The 18527-nt window shown below is 35.0% G+C and overlaps 1 protein-coding gene across 4 annotated transcripts in view; it reads left to right on the forward strand.

Moving 5' to 3' along the window:
- The first annotated feature begins 23 nt into the window (after nucleotides 1–23).
- The window catches only part of HACL1 (2-hydroxyacyl-CoA lyase 1), a 29794-nt gene continuing 11290 nt past the window's right edge, over nucleotides 24–18527 (forward strand). Inside the window, exons 1-10 of one of the 4 annotated variants that reach the window (XM_039837078.1) lie at nucleotides 24–247; nucleotides 436–540; nucleotides 4955–4995; nucleotides 5545–5625; nucleotides 7142–7214; nucleotides 8291–8368; nucleotides 9570–9664; nucleotides 11284–11396; nucleotides 13683–13818; nucleotides 17330–17435. In XM_039837078.1, the coding sequence (XP_039693012.1) occupies nucleotides 104–247; nucleotides 436–540; nucleotides 4955–4995; nucleotides 5545–5625; nucleotides 7142–7214; nucleotides 8291–8368; nucleotides 9570–9664; nucleotides 11284–11396; nucleotides 13683–13818; nucleotides 17330–17435 (972 nt within the window). In that variant the 5' untranslated portion in view covers nucleotides 24–103. The remainder of the gene's footprint in view (nucleotides 248–435; nucleotides 541–4954; nucleotides 4996–5544; nucleotides 5626–7141; nucleotides 7215–8290; nucleotides 8369–9569; nucleotides 9665–11283; nucleotides 11397–13682; nucleotides 13819–17329; nucleotides 17436–18527) is intronic. The other 3 variants (XM_039837079.1, XM_039837080.1, XM_039837081.1) reach the window with 3 other exon arrangements.

The following is an 18527-nucleotide window of genomic DNA, read 5'->3' on the forward strand; positions in this document are numbered from 1 at the left end:
TTAGTCCCGCCTTCCTCCCGGCTGTTTAAAGCGGTTGGTTGCCTTCTTCCTGTCAGTCGGAGGAAGGGGGCCCCCACAATTGGTGCTTGCAACCCACTTTGACATGGGGTTGCAAGGTGACCCCGTGTCAGCTTGCTGCCGACTGCGAGAGTGGAAAATGTCGGAAAGTAACTTCGCAGAGCGCAGTGACACCAGTGAGGAGAAGGTGTCTGGTGCTACAGTTATCGCGCAGGCCCTGAAAACGCAAGTATGAATGACCTCCCTGCAGTAAAAGGATCCTAGGGGAGCCTGCGGGGGCCGAGGTGTTATCTTGGAGACGCGGAGAGCGTTGGAAGTGGGAGATAGGGAGGTTGGCGTGAGATTTTCCTTTTAGCTTCTGGGACGGAAAGGTGTGGCGGGGACACGGGCATTTATTCCTTTGTTCTTGGTCCCCAGAATGTGGAGTTCATGTTTGGCATCGTAGGCATCCCAGTGTTCGAAATCGCCTTTGCGGCCCAGCGACTGGGCATCAGATACATCGGGATGAGGAATGAGCAAGCGGTAAGTATGGACCCTGGGAGCCGAACGCATTATTGTTAATGACTAATAAATGAGAAACATTCATTGCAGACATTTAGTGCTTACCAGCATCCTAATACTATTAATATTAGTTGACATGAGAAAAGTGAGACAGAAGTTAAGTAACTTGTTAGAGGTGACGGCTGTTATTGTCAGACTCAGGATTTGAACCCAGGTATTCTGAGTCTGGAGTCCATGTTCTTAACACTACACAGTTGTGCTCTGCCAGGTGTAGAGTATCAGAATTGGGACAGTTTCCAGGTCTGAATGGGGGCCCCATGTCCTTCACTCTCATAACTACCTATTATATGTTTATTTCTGTGTATTATTTGCCTGGTCAGACTTCCCTATTAGGCTGTCAGCTCCAGTCCATGAGGACAGGGATATTATTTCTTCTTGACACATCTGTATCCCCTAGGTGGTTCCTGCACAGGATGGGTACTCAGGGAGTACCTGGGAGATGACTGAGTGAAGACCAAGTCTCATATAGTGGGTGGCCCTACAAGGTGACAGATATCACAAGTGATAATGCCATGATTGGAACCCAGGTGTCCCAAAAAATGCTGCCACCTTTTTTAGAGGCTTATTTGGAAGCATGAGAAAGGAAGATAAGCTATTTTGTCAAACCAGTCTCAGTTCTTCCTCTGTTAACCTAGCCTCACCCTTTTCTCAGCAATACTGGCTTAAATTGTAATTGAGGCTTTTGCCACTTCTGGCCCAGACAGCTGCCTTGACCTCCTTAAGTGATGCCCTTTCTTTGCCATCAGATGTGAGCTCCTGGAGAGCAGGAATTGTGGTTCATTTCTCAAGTCTCCACAGTGCCTGGCTTGTTTAGGGTTTCTGCATGATGTAGATGCTTACTACATTTTCTTTAATGAATAACATTCCTTATCTATGAGATTTGAGAAATTTTTTTGTAATCTTAAAACTAATGGATCTTGAGTTTGTGTTGCTTCTACCTTCTACTTTTCTTAGTTGGAACAACATTCTGTTTCATCTGTGTGAGAAGGTGAAGCTGATGACCTCTTAATGGGAATTATATTTTACTGTTTTTCCTAGTGGCGGGATGACTGGTTTCTTCTTTATACAGCAAATATTTATTGAGTACGTAGTATATATCAGGTGCTGTGTTACGTAACCTGTGGGAAATATATGAAGGAATGAGGTTTAGTCTTGATCTTCAAGTTGATCACAGTCTAGGAAGGTGAGGACAAGACATACCAAAAATTTATCGAGTATAATACCTCAAAATAGACATATGTATATGGGACAGTACATATAAAGCATGACTGGTTCTCTTTGAATAGGACAGAGAAGATTACCTATAGAGGCAATATTTGTTCATGTTGTTCCAGTAAGCTAGCTTAAATGCATAGTGGCCTGTGAGACTGGATTTATAGGCCAAAGGGAGGTTGTAGAGATATCTATAGCTGGAAAAGAAGTGTGGAATTTTTTCAATAGGCATTGGGTGAGACTGTAAAAGTTTTTATAAATAGGTGGGCAACATAATTAGATTTGTACTTTAGAAAGATGGTTTTTGTGGTGATATAGAGTATGAATCAGAAAGGCAGCTTGAAGTTTTATTTCAGTCCTCATAAAATTAGTTGAGGGCCTCCTTAGGTCCCAGGTGCTTTGTGGGACACTGGATATGGAGATGAAGGACAGTTCCTATCCTTGAGGGGCTTAGAACCTAGCTGTGGAGATAGACACAAACAGTTTTATTATAATGTGATAAGTTCCATGATAGAGATATATCCAGGGTGCTGTGGAAGCTCAGAAAAGGGTACCCTGCTCAGCCTAAGACTTCAGAGAAGGTTTCCTGGAGGAGATGATGCCTAAGCTTTCCTAAAGGATGATGGGCATTAACCAGCTACGAAAAAGAGAGAACAGGCTCTTCTGAAGATAATTCATGGGTTTGGCCTTGCTTGAATGACTAGGTGGATCATAATGCCAGTGACTCAGATTGGGAATACAGAGGGAAGAAGCAATTTGAAGGGGAAAGGTACTGAGTTCAAATTTGGACATAATGAGTTTGAGATTCCCAGTGTATATGCCCCTCAGTCAACCTGACTCTTTGCAGTCAAAGAAAGACTTAACTAGTGCCTGAACTAAGGGTAATGACAGGACGATTAAGAGAGAATGTGAGAACGGGTTCGGAAGCTGTTCGAGGAGCAGAAGTTTTGGCATCTCATTGCATATTTGTACTAAAGAGAAAGGTGTAATTGGTTGTGACTTGATTGTCTTTCATCAGATCCTTAGAGTAATCAAGACATATATTGAACAGTTTTCCAGACTATTAGAATTTTAACTGCTATTGAGAGCTTACTGTGTACAGGCACCATTCTGAGAGTTTTACATGTGTTAACTGATTTCATCCTTACAGCAATGCTGTGAATTATGTTTCTTTTATACATGAGGAAGCCAGAGTACAGGGTAACTTTCCAAAATTACACAGTGAAAATTAAGGGAGCTGGGACTTGAATCAAAACAATTTGGTCCTAAGAGTATGCTCTTTTAAGAACTACAAATGCTATTCTGCCTGTGAGTGGTGGTAATTGGTAGAGAAATAGATTTTTTTATGATCACAAAACCAGTTCCTTTTCAACTTTTGATAGCTGTTACCAGAGAGATATAATTTTTGTTATATGTTGTTTTCTATTTTAAGTTCTGCAGCAGCATTTCTTACCCTGCTTTAATAAGTGGGCAGTACTCCTCAGTTTCTGAGGAAGTGTTCTTGCATTATCTTATTGTCATTGAATTATCTTATTATTGTCCTATGTGAACTTTGCCTTTTGTGCAAGAGAGAAAAGGGCCAATGGAGAATAGCAACATGGAAAAGGTACAGTGCCTTTGTGCACCTTTGGCATGTCTTGGTGCCAATTAAGATTATTCGTAAAAATTTATTTTTAATTTTTTTCACTTATGTCCTTAATATGGGTTTATTTAAGTTTAGTATACCACATATAAAGTTGAATGGAGGTTAGACAATACCCAATTTATTATTACTTCTAAAACAATGAGAAGAAATAATACTAGAAAGGATGATGTTCCAAACTAAGAAGGATTTATTTAAGAAGAGCATTTTGCATTTCTCTAGGTTATCTTGTATTTAATTTAGCACCTCCTCTCTTCCTGTTATAAGCTGAAGTACAGTTTAAAAATAAAAACTAACCATATACAAGTCATAAAGGAAATCTCAGTAAATCTCCAAGGATTGAAAACATACAGTATATGTAACCTGACCATGTGGAAATAAACTAGAATCCAGTAACAGAAAGATAACTAGAAAACCCCCAAACTCCTGGACATTAAATAACATTTTACTATGTAAATATTTGAAATGATTAATAAATCAATAAACTTCAGGGTAGACTGATCAAGAATAAAAGAAGAAAAATACAAATTGTCAGGAATGAAAGAGGAAACATCTCTGTGGGTCCTAATCAACCAATGGCTTGAAGAAGAGATCAAAATAGAGATTATTCCCCCCCCCAAAATAGAGGATATTTCCCCCCCACCTCTAATTACCCCTGCCACTTTCACCCCTGACTTATGGATGTTGCTGTTTCCCCTTAAGAGCTGGATCTTTGAAGGCCGGGTGTCTCCTCCCACATGTCTGGGGGCGCTCGGGTGGGCCTAGGGGGCCTGGAGCACTGGGGGCATAGTCCGTGGCTCCACCTGGGGTGAGAACCCAGGACTTTCTGCGTGTAAAGCAGATGTGCTAACCGCTACACTATGGAACCACCTCCAAAATAGAGAATATTTTGAGTTGAGTTATAATGAAAAGATGAGATATCAAACTTGTAAACTATAGCTAAAGCAGTTCTTGGAAGAGTTTCAAATGAATCTATTAGTGAAAAAGATCAAAAACCAGTGCTCTGAACTTACATTTGAAGAAGCTAGAAAAAGGAAGCCAAGTTCAACCCAAAATGAAAGGAGTAAAATAATAAATACAAGAGCAGAAATCAATGAAAGGAAACAAATGAACACTAGAGAAAAATCAACAAAGCCAAAAATTGGTTCTTTGAAAAGATTAATAAATTTAATAAATCTCTAGCAAAACTGATGAAGAATAAAAGAGAAAAAACACAAATGACCACTGTTAGAAATAAAAAAGAGGACATTCCTATTGATCCTGAAGATATTTACATAATCGTAAGAGGATATTATGAATATGCTAGGTGATATGGACAAATTCCTTGAAAAACTAAAAACGATTAGATATCTAAACCATTATTTGAAATCTACAGGTGAAACATTAGTTGTTAAAATGGAAGGTGTTCCATTTCTTCCTTCATAATTAGGTTCTTGTCTCTTACTAAATAGTAAAATTATTATACATGTGCTTACTTTAAGGATCCCAATGTACTTAAGACACAGTGTTTTTTCTTTGTAGGCTTGTTATGCTGCCTCTGCGGTTGGGTATCTGACGGGCAGGTAAACAAAAGTCTGTTCTATTTCAATTTCTTTTAAAGGCTGTCTTAAATTGAGGTTCTTAAGAAATTACTTTAAATGTAAAATGGCCAACCGAATGAATGAGGATACGTTTTCCTTGAGTGCCTAAGCTTAGACATCATCTAGGGTAAAACATTCAAGTTCAATTTAAAAAATTTGGACAAAACACTACATTTCAGAATTACTTTCTGTCAAAGATCAATTGACATATTTACTTGTTAAGAAAAATTTTAAAACTCTTCTTTTTTCCATACAAAAATGTCCTCAGCAATCAAACTTTGCTTCTGTATGCAGTCAGCTTGACTTAGCCCTAATGTAGTAGGAGCAGAATATGAAGAGGTTAGTGAAATACAATGTGAAAATGATAGGTACCTTATTTCTTGCAGGAAGACTCATATCTTCCTCTTTTTTCCTAATTCAAAAATATTTTAATAATTGTTTTACCAAGGTTACCATGTTTCACCCTAAAGTGATATGATTTCAATGGTGTGTTTGAACTCCTTTTAATACAATAAATTATTTTGCTTTTAGGCCGGGAGTATGCCTTGTTGTTTCTGGCCCAGGTCTCGTGCATGCCTTGGGTGGTATGGCAAACGCAAACATGAACTGTTGGTAATTAGATAGTTCTTATTAAAAACATTTTCTTAAAAATATTAATGCATGATTTTACCTAGTGGAGCAACCACTGATCTGGGGTGGGAAGACTTGGAATTAAGCGCTTGAGAGAATGACTTAGTAAAAAATTAAGAAGACTATTAGGAAGAAAAATTTTAAACTATCAGTAATTCCTTTATCTAGAGATAAACCTTGTTGACATTTTGGAATATACATATATATATATAAAATCTATATATATGTATGTGAATGTGAATAGTTCTCTTTAAGTGAAGAACTATTTTTTAAAGATCTCAGCTCAATATGCAAGAATGTATTTAATTTTTCATCTTTTCTTGCATAATTAGCAAGACCATTGAAATTATTATATGTATTGAGTTTGCTATAAGCTGCTTAGTACTTACTCTTTGACCTTGCCCCCAACCCCATCTCTGGTACTTTACCAACCAATAAGATTGCATTAAAGTGGGTAATGTTTTAATCAATTCATAAAATATTTAATTTTCCTAGTAGGTAGGACATTTTTTTTCTTTCTTGCCATGTATTTCTTATATTCCTTCTTCCCTTCCTTCTTTCCTATTTACTTTAAAGTAAATAAGTCTTTCTTATTTACTTTAGGGTCCGATATATTTTGAGTAACTAGCTTTACTATATCTTTTGTTTTCTTCTTGAAGGATAAGAGTGTCATGGCTGAGGAATTTCTCTCATTTCCGAATAGACTCACTTAGGAAAGTGTGAAAAACATTTTCTCTTCCCCTTAATCCCAAGAATAATAGGAAGGGCATAAAAATTCATTTTACATCTCCATGCCTAGAGGTTTAACATCAGCATCCAAAGGGGCAAAGAAGAAAAGGGTATGGAGAAAAAACATATACTATAAATTCTAGATTTTTCCAAAATTGAAGAAGGGGTCTCTCTTACCAGATTATTTCCTAAAGTTTTTTGAATCTGCAATTTTTAAGGGGATATGTAATTCTTTTTCTCTCTCTTTTTTTAACATTCATTGAATATTTATTATTCATTGGGCACTTTGCTAAGGGTTTTAGGAATTGGTCTCATTTTCTTCCTTTTTTTCTTTTTTAATGTGAATAATAAGTTTTTTTATTTTCAATTACAGTTGACATTCAATATTTTATTAGTTTCAGGTGTACAACCTAGTGGTTAGACATTTATATAACTTATGAAATGATCCCCCCAATAAGCCTTTCACCCGCCTGACACCATATGTAGTTATTACAATATTATTGACTATATTCCCTAAGCTGTACATCTCCATGACTTTTACAGCTGCGAATTTATACAGTCTCTAGGTGGCTGCTTCTGTATATCATTAGTTATAGGACTTCTGTTCAGCTAGACTTCAGGTGATTCTCAGTGATGATTCTGTAGTTATAATTTTGATGTGGTCGTGAGAGGAGATGAGCACAGCGTTTACCTACTCTGCTGCCATCTTGACTGGAACTCCCAGGTTGATCTTGTTTGTAATTCCCCTTTAAAATTATGAATATTTCAGGCCCTTGATTGTGATTGGCGGTTCCTCTGAAAGAAGTCAGGAAACCATGGGAGCCTTCCAGGAGTTTCCTCAGGTATCCAACTCTAAGATTTTTTTCCTCTAGAGTTTAGATAAATCAGGAATCATTTTGAGAACTTCAAAATATAAACAGAATTTTACATATGATTTAAACTGATATAAAATATTAGATCTTAGTATAGGTTAATGAAAAAGTTATATTTTTATACTCTTGAAAAGGAATTGAAATTTTACTTAGTTAATGGTAGAGAATAACAGCAGTTATTTAAAAGAAGCTGATACACGTATTTGAAAAATAAGTTGAGCAGGTAAGTTGTTTAAAAGGAAATTTAAAGTATAGATGAAAAAATAAATCAGAATATTGTCCATTACAAAATTTTTTTCCAAAGAAGGAGAATAAGAGGTTAAAAAATTTGAAGAGAGAGATCACCAATTTGATTTACAATCCAAATATCTGTTTCTTGTGGAAGTACTTAAAACTAAATGATATGACCATGAACAGAATAAAAGTTGGAAGGTAATCTAAATTCTGTCATACTTGTGGGACGAAGACTACCAATTATTCCATAGATTTCATACCAAAAGGTATCAAGAAAAAGTTTCTATAATGCTTCAGAGTACACTAAATAGTGAAAAAGTAACACTACTGAATTCATATGACCCAAACAGCATACCAGCAAAATATATAACAGGAAAACTGGCAGAAATGTAAGAATATTATTGTAACGAGATATAACAGATGAAGTTGTGTATTCCTGGCTGTGTAATTTCTGGATATATTCATATTAATTTTTAGAAGACTTTGTCAACTTCCCTTCCCATTTATACTCTCACCAGCAGTTTATGAGAATGCCTGTTTTCCTGTATTGTAGCATATGCTGGGTATTATCTAAGTTTTTCATTTTTGCCAGTCTGAGAAATGAAAATAGTGTCTTGTTTTAATTGCTTCCTTAATCAAACTAAGGCAGAAATTTGTGCTTTGTATAGGCTTTTAAGAAACAGGCCAAGTAATGTATTTTTTCCATCTTGCCTCTGAACATAATAGAAAGTAATGACTTAACATTTGTCTTCCTTCAGAAGAGTAATTTGACCTGTGAACTGAATTTTAAGTAATTTTCTTTCTGCATATAGGTCGAAGCTTGTAGATTATATAGTAAATTCTCTGCACAGCCAAGCAGCATAGAAGCTATTCCCACTATTATCGAAAAGGTACAGTGTCTAGTTACAAGCTCTCCAAGTCAACTGATTTTTCTCTGTTGCTCATAACCTGTGTTATTTTTATTCTCAATTGAATAAGTAACAATTTGGAATATATTCAGGCCATTAAAAACTATATCATTAAAGAGCTATTTACATTTTAATGATCGCTGCCATTATATTTAATTATAGAAATGAGTTATTTTTGAAAAAAGTTCCTTTTATACTTAACTTTAAAAATAACTTTTTTAACTATGGAAAAGTAAACAGAAAGATATCATAAAAATCTGGTGGCCCTTTCTCTTATGCTTTTGCAAAAGATTATTTTTGAAAATTAGTACTAATGTATATATCTTAGTTGATTAAACAGCATATTATCACTTTAGTTAGCTAACATTTATATATGAAGTTATTTATGAGCTGTTTCAAAACCATGTGTTATGAAAACCATTTGATACATTACAGTTTCTAAAAACTTTGCCATATCATTAGGTTTAAGAAGCAGGTGAAAGTGTATGTTACAGAGCCCAGTGGTTAATTTCTAAGACTAAAGTGTAACAGAACATGAATTTTAAAGCTCTAAATGAGTATCTCTTATCTCTTTTCTTTTAAACAAAAATATGTTTTAAAATACAGTTGAGATGTATACCTGAAAATTATATAATTATATTAACCAATGTTACTCCAATAAACTTAATTAAAAAAAATAAATAAAATACAGTTGACCCTTGAACAACATGGGTTTGAACTGCATAGGTCCACTTACAAATGCAAATTTTTTTCAATATGTGCAGTACTGTAAATGTATTTTTTCTTTTTTATGACTTTCTCAACATTTTATTTTCTCTAGCTTACATCACTGTAAGATTATAGTGTATAATACATATAACATACAAAGAGTGTGTAAATCAACTGTTTATGTTATCGGCAAAGTCAACAGTAGGCAAGTTTTGTGAAAGTCAAAAGCTGTACACAGATATTTACTATGTCGGGTGTTGGTACCCCCCAACTCTTGCATTGTTCACGGGTCAACTATATATAGAATCAATGGAGGGTATTTCAATTTTAATTAAAATTGTTTATTTCTATGACTAAGGATGTCCAGAAAAATTAAAATAATATTCATTTCACAGTTTTTAAGTTATCTTTGAGAGGAATATGATAGTAAGGTATGAGATTTAAAAATTTTTTTTTCTATTTGTAATAAATTTAGGCAGTAAGATGCAGTATTTATGGTCGTCCAGGTGCTTGCTATGTTGACATACCTGCAGACTTTGTGAACCTCCAGGTGAATGTGAATTCTGTAAAGTGAGTAATAGTTATACTGGAGTTTTTTAATTGTGTTATTTTAATGCTTACCTTTAAAAAAATTTGTCTAGGAGCTTATCAGTTAATCTTCATGTGTCTTAACTTTTAAGGATTTAATAATTAAACTGAATCCTAGCCAGAAGGCTTCTCTTAATTAAAATGGCATTATTTAGTAATTATTTTGGGATTTACTTACTGAATCAAATACTGGACCTTCCTGAACTTCTCATTTAAAATTACTCTTCCAGTACCCATAAATAATACATCCTCATTAGTACGGTATGGTTATTTAGAGTCCTTATCATATAAACCAAGAGATGAGGTGATTATTGAAAAACTATTAGAAGTCAGCATAAAAATTTTAGTCTATCTCTGTGATTTAAAAATATTCCAACATCAGATGTTACTATGATTTACCAAGTTCCCTTATTCCTTAAATAAACATTGAGTGAACAATAAGTATAAGAAACATTTTTCACTGGTATCTAAGTCACCCCTAGTAAGGATTGGTACTTGGGTTAATGCATCACCCTGAGTACCACTTAGTACATTCCTGCTATTGTAGACCAAGTGGTCTGGTCCTCTAGTAATTGCAGAGAGAAAGTGGGTATTTCTGTGCACTCATATATACCAAGGAGTGGTTTCTATTTGGGAAAGTCAGACAAAAAGGACAACTATTCTGCATAATACCTAAACATGATACTCAAAATAATATTATTGGCTGTGGGGAGGGAGAGATGAGCCTTAGGTAAGTTAACTCTGTAATCCTTCATTAAAATTTTTGTGAAGATTTGAATGTTCTCTTTTTGTATCGTATGCCCAAGTTTTGTACAGTATGCTGTTTATCATAATAAATAAAATGAAACACTGAGATCTCAGTGTCCAAAAATAATTAACTATGACAGTTTTAATATTTCTTTTACTAATAATGCATATTGTGGTACTAAAATATTGACTTACCCAGTGAGTCAAAATATAGTGAGGTGGTTAAAAGCATGGACTTTGGAGACAGAATGACCTAGTTAAATCCATTCTTTGCCACATGCTGTCTAGGGACCCCGAGCAAATTACTAACTTTCTGAATTTTTTTTCCTCATTGGTGAAGTGGAGATAATGATAATACCTAACCTCATTGTTTTGAAAATTAAAATGTGAATAACTGGCACATAGTAAGTGTTATGTATTAGCTTTTAGTGCATTTTTTATTATTACTACAACAACAACTATTACTACCATGCAAAGACATTAACTCAAATTTCCTGTCATTGATTTACTCATTCGGCTGGCTTAGACGATATTAGGGAATAACTCTTAATTTGCTCAATTTGATAAGGATATTATAGTTATATAGAAGAAAGTCTTTCTTTTTTAGGGCTACATAGGGAAGCTTTTAAATCTTGATGCCAAGATTTCCTTTGAAATAGTTTAGGAAAAAAAAATTGTTATATGCATGTTTGTGTGTATATGTGTGAAGCAATAAAATGATATTAGCTGTTGAGTCTGCATGGTGGGTATGTGGAGTTTCTGTACTGTTTTTACCTGCCTTTTTAGATATTTGATATTTTTTCCATAAAATTTTGAAAATTGGTCTCCTAATTAACAGACATCTTTATTTCCAGGTACGTGGAGTGCTGCATGCCACCTCCTGTCAGTATGGCAGAAACCTCTGCTGTGCAGCTGGCAGCATCTGTTATTAGGAATGCAAAACAGCCCCTTCTCATCATTGGTAAAGGTGACACTGAACGGAACCTAAGTCTTCCTTGTTGAAAGAATGGTGATTCTATCAAGAAACTGTCTTTATTACTAACATCTGCTCTAATGTTTGAAATTGGAATAAAGTGTTCTTCACCCATGTAGCATCGTTTATTGGTAGACTTATTCATAGAATTATTCTATAGTGTTTAGTGATCTTGTTCTTTTAATGGAATATCACCTGTTGCATTTCTTTGGTCATACAAGTAAAATGTGTTCTTTTCCCCATTATAAGAAATAATACATTGTTATTAAAAATTTTGGAAAATCCAGAAGATTATAAAGAAATCCCTTCATCCAAAGATAACCATTTTTAACATGTAGTACTTTTCTATTCCTTTTTGCACGTATATTTTAACATATATTGTGATCATACTACATAAACAGTTTTATATTCTACTTAATCTATTTAACATTATAACATTTTTTCATAGTCTTAAATTTTTTAATATAATTTTTAGTATCTATTCATGTATATACTAATACTTTATGGCAAGTATTTGCCAGTTTCTGTTTGTTTGGAATATCTGCGAAAAACATGTTTGTACTTTAAAGCTTTTTCCATATTTAGGGTATAAGAAAGATTCCCAGAAAGGAAATTAGCAAAGTTAAGAGGTATTCATATTTTAAGGCTTTAAGTGCACATTATCGGGTTGCTTTCTCCCAAGGTATTGTACCAATTTACACTCCTGTCAGCAATTTATTATGGTATCCATTATATGTTCTAGAACTGAGGAGGCTATGAACCACTTATGACCATGTCAGTCAGTTATCAACTACTTAGGAACTAACTATATAGAAACTAAAAATCGTTGTAATGAAAATGGTGGGCAACATGAAAAAATCAAAGTCAGATCTGAGTTGAAAGTAGCTATATGATGTGCCAGCTCTCTGATCTTGGCAAACAACTGCTGTGGGTCTCAAATACCTCATTATACAAAAGATATTAATCACCTCAACTGTATTGTTATAATTACATAACAAAATAAGTAGAAAGCACTCAGTAGATGCTAGTTTTAATTCTTTCTTTAACCGATATTCGATCAACGCTTACGATAAGTCAGGTAGTATAGAAAACATTCTGTGAAGTATACAGAGAAATAATGTTCCCTGCCTAAAGGGAGGTAGACTTAGTAACACATAAGTGCAGTATATACTCTTAAGTGATGTGTACAGAGAGGTGAGGTGGATTCTCAAGGGAGACAGCAACAATTTGCTCATGTAGTTGGTGTGGAAAGATTATCCAGAGGAGACGATACTGACGATACTGTGGCTACACCTTCACGAAATATGTCTGATAGGTCAACTGCATGGGCAAAGAGAACAAAGACAATCCCAAGAAGAGAGAACTGGGTGTGCAAAGATATAGAGGCAAGAAAGAGACTACAAGGTAACTTTCTGGATGAGAAAAAGGAACTACTTTTCATCCTACATATATGAGAAAAGGTTCTAAGGTGGTTTTATGAGGGGAGCATTACACCGAATCTGAACGTACACTATACCATTTACTGGGATTCAGTGGAGAATTACAAACTCTAAATATGCAGTAATATTCTGTTAGTCCTAAAAAAGAGTATAAAACTAAATAGCTAAAAATATATATAGTGACCTTGATGACATTAGAAATGTATTCAAACAGTGAGTTGTTTTCAGTGTCATCGAAATAAGGCATAGTTATTCTGCAGACACACACTGTAAAAACAAATGATATGTGATCTTCTCGTATTATTCATGTTGCAATCAAAATTGTAGAGCCTATGAAGAGAGCTATAGAGCTTTAGAAACTTATGCCTATTGTTAGAATTTCCATGCCTAGACTAAGAGACTGCAGTCCAGGTTAGCTGGTGGGGGCGGGCAATGTGCAAAATTAGAGAGAGCCTTCCCCTGTCAGGGCAGAGTCCTTCCTTGCCCTCCTGGGCCTACTGGTAAAGGCAATGTGTTCAGGGAATTGTGAGTAGCAATTTAGTAGGATTGTTAGCATAGAATGGGCCATTGAGAGCAGAAGAGATGTGAGATGCAGCTTTTTGGGAGGATAAACATCTTTCAGAATAATTGAGAATATTATTGGAGGAGAAATTAGAATTATTGCTTTCTTAAACATTTTTAAATGCCACAGGTTAAAAACAGTAGTAATTTGTTTTGAGTTGAAGCCCTGTGTAAGGAAGAGAATATTTGAGAAGGTCTAAAAGCAGTTTTGCATGAACTCATTTAAGGGTCATTGCCTGGAGCTTAACTGACTTGTGCAATAAATTTGCATTTCTTCTAGGTGCTGCTTATGCCCATGCAGAGGAGGGAATCAGGAAATTGGTGGAGCAATGTAAATTGCCATTTTTGCCAACCCCCATGGGAAAGGGGGTTATCCCTGACAACCATCCAAACTGCGTAAGGGCTGCCAGATCCAGGTGTGTGGCATTCCAGATGTTAAATACAATGGCTAGGCAGATTTTAGGCTAATTTAAATTATTTTGTAACTTTAGTGAGTCTAGGAGAAGTTATGAAAGAATTGTGTAATTTTCAGCACATCTATTTCTTTTTAGACTTTTCAACACTTTAAAGATGTCCACTATCTCCTGATACTCGTGTTTTCAGATGAGAAATTTGCAGTCATTTGAATTATTGTCACTCTATATGTAATATGTTGTTTTTTTATGGCTGCTTTCAAGATTTTTTTTTATCATAGGTTTTCGGCAGTTTGATTATGATGTGTCGACGTGGTTTTCTTTTAGTTTATCCTGTTTGGTGTTTCCTAATATTCTCGAATCTGAAAATTGAGGTCTTTCACCAAATTTGGGAAGTTTCTGGTCATTATTTCTCCAAATACGTTTTTCTACATCAATCTCTTTCCCTTCTCCTGGAATAACACAAACATTATCCCATAGGTCCCTGAATACCTGTTCGATTCTTTTTAATCCTTTTGTTTCTTATATTTTGTTTCTCTACTGAGAACTTCTATCTTCCCATTTATTTCCAGAGTATTTTTGTTTATCTTATGGAACATAGTTATAATGGCTGCTTTAAAGTCTTTTTTAGTAATTCTAATACCTGGGTCATCGTAGAATTAGCATCTATTCATTATCTTTTCTTTTGAGAATTGGTCACATTTTTCTGGTTCTTTGTGTATTGAGTAATTTTGATCGTATCCTGGAATGTTGAATACTATGTTGTGAAATACCAGGTCGTATTGAAATACCCTGTGGAATGTTTATTTTGTTTGTTTGTTTTAGCAAGCAGTTAGCCTGTTTAGGTTCAGATTGCAAGTTCTGTCTTCCTGTGAGCAGATGTTCCAGGACCACATCGGTTTCAAAGCCTTTGCTATACAATTCTGGTCTGTCCACATATGCCCAACCAAGGGATAGCCTCAGACATGTGCTGGTTCATATCTAGAGTTAGGGATTTCTTTTCCCTTTAAAATATAGCTCCCATTCCCCTTCTGATTTCCAAGAGTCCCTTTTCCTGGCCCCTGCTGCTGCTTTATTATACTGCACAACAGGGGCTGCCTTTGAGGTAAGGTGGCAGTAAAAAAGGAAAGATAAAAAATAAGTGGTTTGCCCCCATAGTCTTCAGACAACAGGGGACCCTTTGCTCAGTTCTTCTTGTTGGAAAAAATGTTTTTCTTGGAATTTTATCTGTTTGAGAGTTACTACAGTGCTGCTGTGTAACAGGGCTGCCCTCGGAGCACTGCTGGGAGAGAGAGGAAGAGAAAAAGACAATCCCGAGCTTTTCTGTTGCGCTCTCTTGCTTGCAGGAGTCCATTTTCCTGAATCTTTGGCCAAAAAGACAGGGTTTCTCTCAAGGTTTTTGCTGGCCTCCAGTTCTGCAGGTAGGGCTGCCCCGAGTCAAAGCCAGGAGTGGAGATACATGAGGGGACAAAACCTTGGAAACTCACCCCCTGCGTGGGTTACTTCTTCAACTTCCCTTCCAAACCACCCACTGTTGTTTACTTTTCTGAATGCGCAGGTAGTTGTTTTTTTTTCTATTTCAGTGGAGAGCTAGGCTGTACTGGGCTTACCCAATCATGGCCTCTTTTTCAGTTTTTAAAACACACTTTTTGACAAACCATATATATATTTTTTTCTTTTAATTTCTTGAAATTTATTATGAAATATTCTCAATATACAAATAAGAGAGAATAATTTAATGAACATTTATGTAACTACCACTCAGTTTTATCATCTGTAACTGAGTGGTAGTTACATAAATGTTCATTGCTTCAGGGTTTTTGTGGTTTTTTTTAGGAAACAAAAATTACGGATTCACTATAGTCCCCAGGATATCTTTCCTGATTCCAGTCCCTCCCTCTCCACTGTTTACCAGCGTTATGCATTTGGTATCTTTCATATTGTCATGCACACATAAAATTAATTTTGAGGGTTTTTAAAATGTAATGTTTGCTATGCAATCTTTGTTGCTCATTTAATGCTATCTGAATAGATTATACCTTTTTTTTATATTAGTATATATTGTACAGAAACCAATTTAATTCTTACACTTTTTAAAAAATATATAACATGGATCGAGCTGAAGTTTATCTTTGTTCCAGCTGAATTTTAAGAGATAATATTAATGACATTAATAGTATAAAAAAGATTGCAAGAGGCAATAATTGAATCAATAATTTCAAGGATTTTAGGGTATCTACAAGCAAATCTATCCTTCCAATGATAGTTTTTAACAGATAGTTTTTATCTGTTAAAAACCATCATTGTTTTATCTGTTAAATTGGGTCCCACAGGACCAATACAGTATACGAAGATAGCTTTTTTGAGTGTATACTTGAAATGATAACTGAATGTCTGTGAAGAATAGGGTATACTACTGAAGAAGACAAACCGAAAAAACAGCTCCTCTATGGCAAAAGATAGGAAAAAAAGAAACAGCTAAGAAGCAGAAAAGTGAGAGGAGAAATAAAAAACAACCCACAGCAATTATGATAATAAATTCTCCTGAAAAAAGGCAGAGACATTTAGATTGAGTCACTAATGACAGTTAACACGCACTATAAAAGTCACATCTGAAACAAAATGATACAGCTTAAAAACCAGCAAAGATGTGTGAGGTACACAAAAAGAAAGCAAGAGCATCTGTGTTAATATCAGTATGGATATCAAAATAAAAATCGTTAAAAAATTAGAAGTTATGACAAAAGTATTAAGATCTATAAAAGAAAACTATTAGAAATATACTGGGTGTAGTATTTTTTTAAAGCAATTCAGAAATAGGAATCAATCCTCTTAAAAATATCTGCCTGTAGAAATCAATATGAAGTGTGTATTAAGATTCAAGCATAAACATGTGCAATCCAATACTGTTAATAGCAAAAAAATCCAGCAATTGAGAAAAGGTTACATAAATTTAATGTGTGCATTCAGCCAAATGCATTGCCTTTAATTGTATTGAAAAAGAACTTAATGACAAAGGAAAACATGTATGATAAGCACAAGTGCATGAGGCAGTACTGTATGAGTTCAACTGTGTAAAAATATACTAGCATAGAAAAAAAGACTAGATGAAAATATGCCAGGATATTAATAATAGTTTATAAGTTGATAGTACTATTGGGTATTTTTGGTTTTTTCTTTATACTTTTTCTGCTTTTTCCAGATTATCTATGGTGGACTTGTAATTTTTCTAATGATAATAAAGTAATAAATGAAACAGTGTAGATGCAGTCCTATGATAATATTTTTCTACTTATTTCATCTTTTATATTACTATTTAAATAAAATGGCATCATAAATTATTTTAGTTTGAAAGATCTGATTTACCTACCATCAAATTCATCTGATTCTGAAGGTTAATGAAGTTCCAAATTATTTAGACTTTTCCAAATACTTTAGAAATTAATTTTAGAATAATCCAAATTAAAAATATAGATATACTTTTTGTGTTACATCCTATTTTTCTTTTTAACAGGGCTTTGCAATTTGCTGATGTAATCGTGTTATTTGGTGCAAGATTAAATTGGATTTTGCATTTTGGATTCCCTCCGAGGTATCGGCCAGATGTGAAGTTTATCCAGGTACCTAGAGAAGAGAGAGCTTTTAAATCAGAGCTATCTATAGTTTATTGTTCTCCCTCTCAGCCATTACCAGCTCTGCTTTCTCCTTGGCTTTTGTAGCGAATCATTATCTTTTTACAAAAGTAGAATTTTATAAATTGTCTAACATAATTACAGGTACCAAAGTAAGCTGCCTTTTCAAGCCTGTGAAACATAATGTGCCGCTAATCAGAAAACCTTTCAAAATCAAGTTTTAAATAGTTTGAAAAGCATAATTTGCCTCTTCTTTATAGTTTAAGTATATTGAAAAGTAGACAAAAGAGGTTTAGGTAGGATGGTAGCTGAAAACAAAGCATTCAGCATTGTTAGGGATTGAGTTGTTCTTTTATATGCCAAAACTTTTAAACACCCTTTGGTTGGAAATCTCTAAACAATGCTGCTTTTACCTATGTCACTAAACGGTGTTTGAGATATTCTCCGACTTCCTTTTTAGGACTCTTGTATCGTTATGACCCTCTTTATGAGCCAGTTTCTTCACTGGTGTGGAAAGTCCTGCCTACATAGTGGCATGGAAACCTGTTTGACCTACACAGACTTTGTATGGTATTTGATGATCTAGGTACAATTGCTGTTTTCTCTTATTTATGTTTTTATTTAAGGAGTTAACCTCTAATAATTCCTTTCCCCTGGGGACATTCAGAACTAAAACCAAAAACAAGCATGACCTGGGTTGTACCTGGAAGATGCTGCCACTTCTTTGTCCCTCTTGGTTCCAAAATAAAGTGCAGCCGCTTTGAGGTGGCTAAATTACTCCTCTTAACAGATGCCCTTTTCACTTGCCCATGTCCATCCAGAAATGGAGCTTCTGAGTACATGGGAAGTAATCATGACATGCCCTAGGAGTGGTTCTCAAATGCGGTTCCTGGACCAGCAGCATCAGCACTGCCTGGGAAACTTGTTAAGACATGCATATTTTGGGGCCCTACCCCAGACCTGTTGAGATCAGAAACTCTGAGGTGGACTCTTGCAGTCTACAGTTTTAACAAGCCTACTGGATGATTCTGATATATGCTCAAGTTTGAAAAATTCTGCTCTAAATAGGAATTCCAGGGT

This window comes from Pteropus medius, unplaced genomic scaffold (genome assembly GCF_902729225.1).
Source record: "Pteropus medius unplaced genomic scaffold, Ma_sr-lr_union100, whole genome shotgun sequence".
NCBI lineage: Eukaryota > Metazoa > Chordata > Mammalia > Chiroptera > Pteropodidae > Pteropus > Pteropus medius.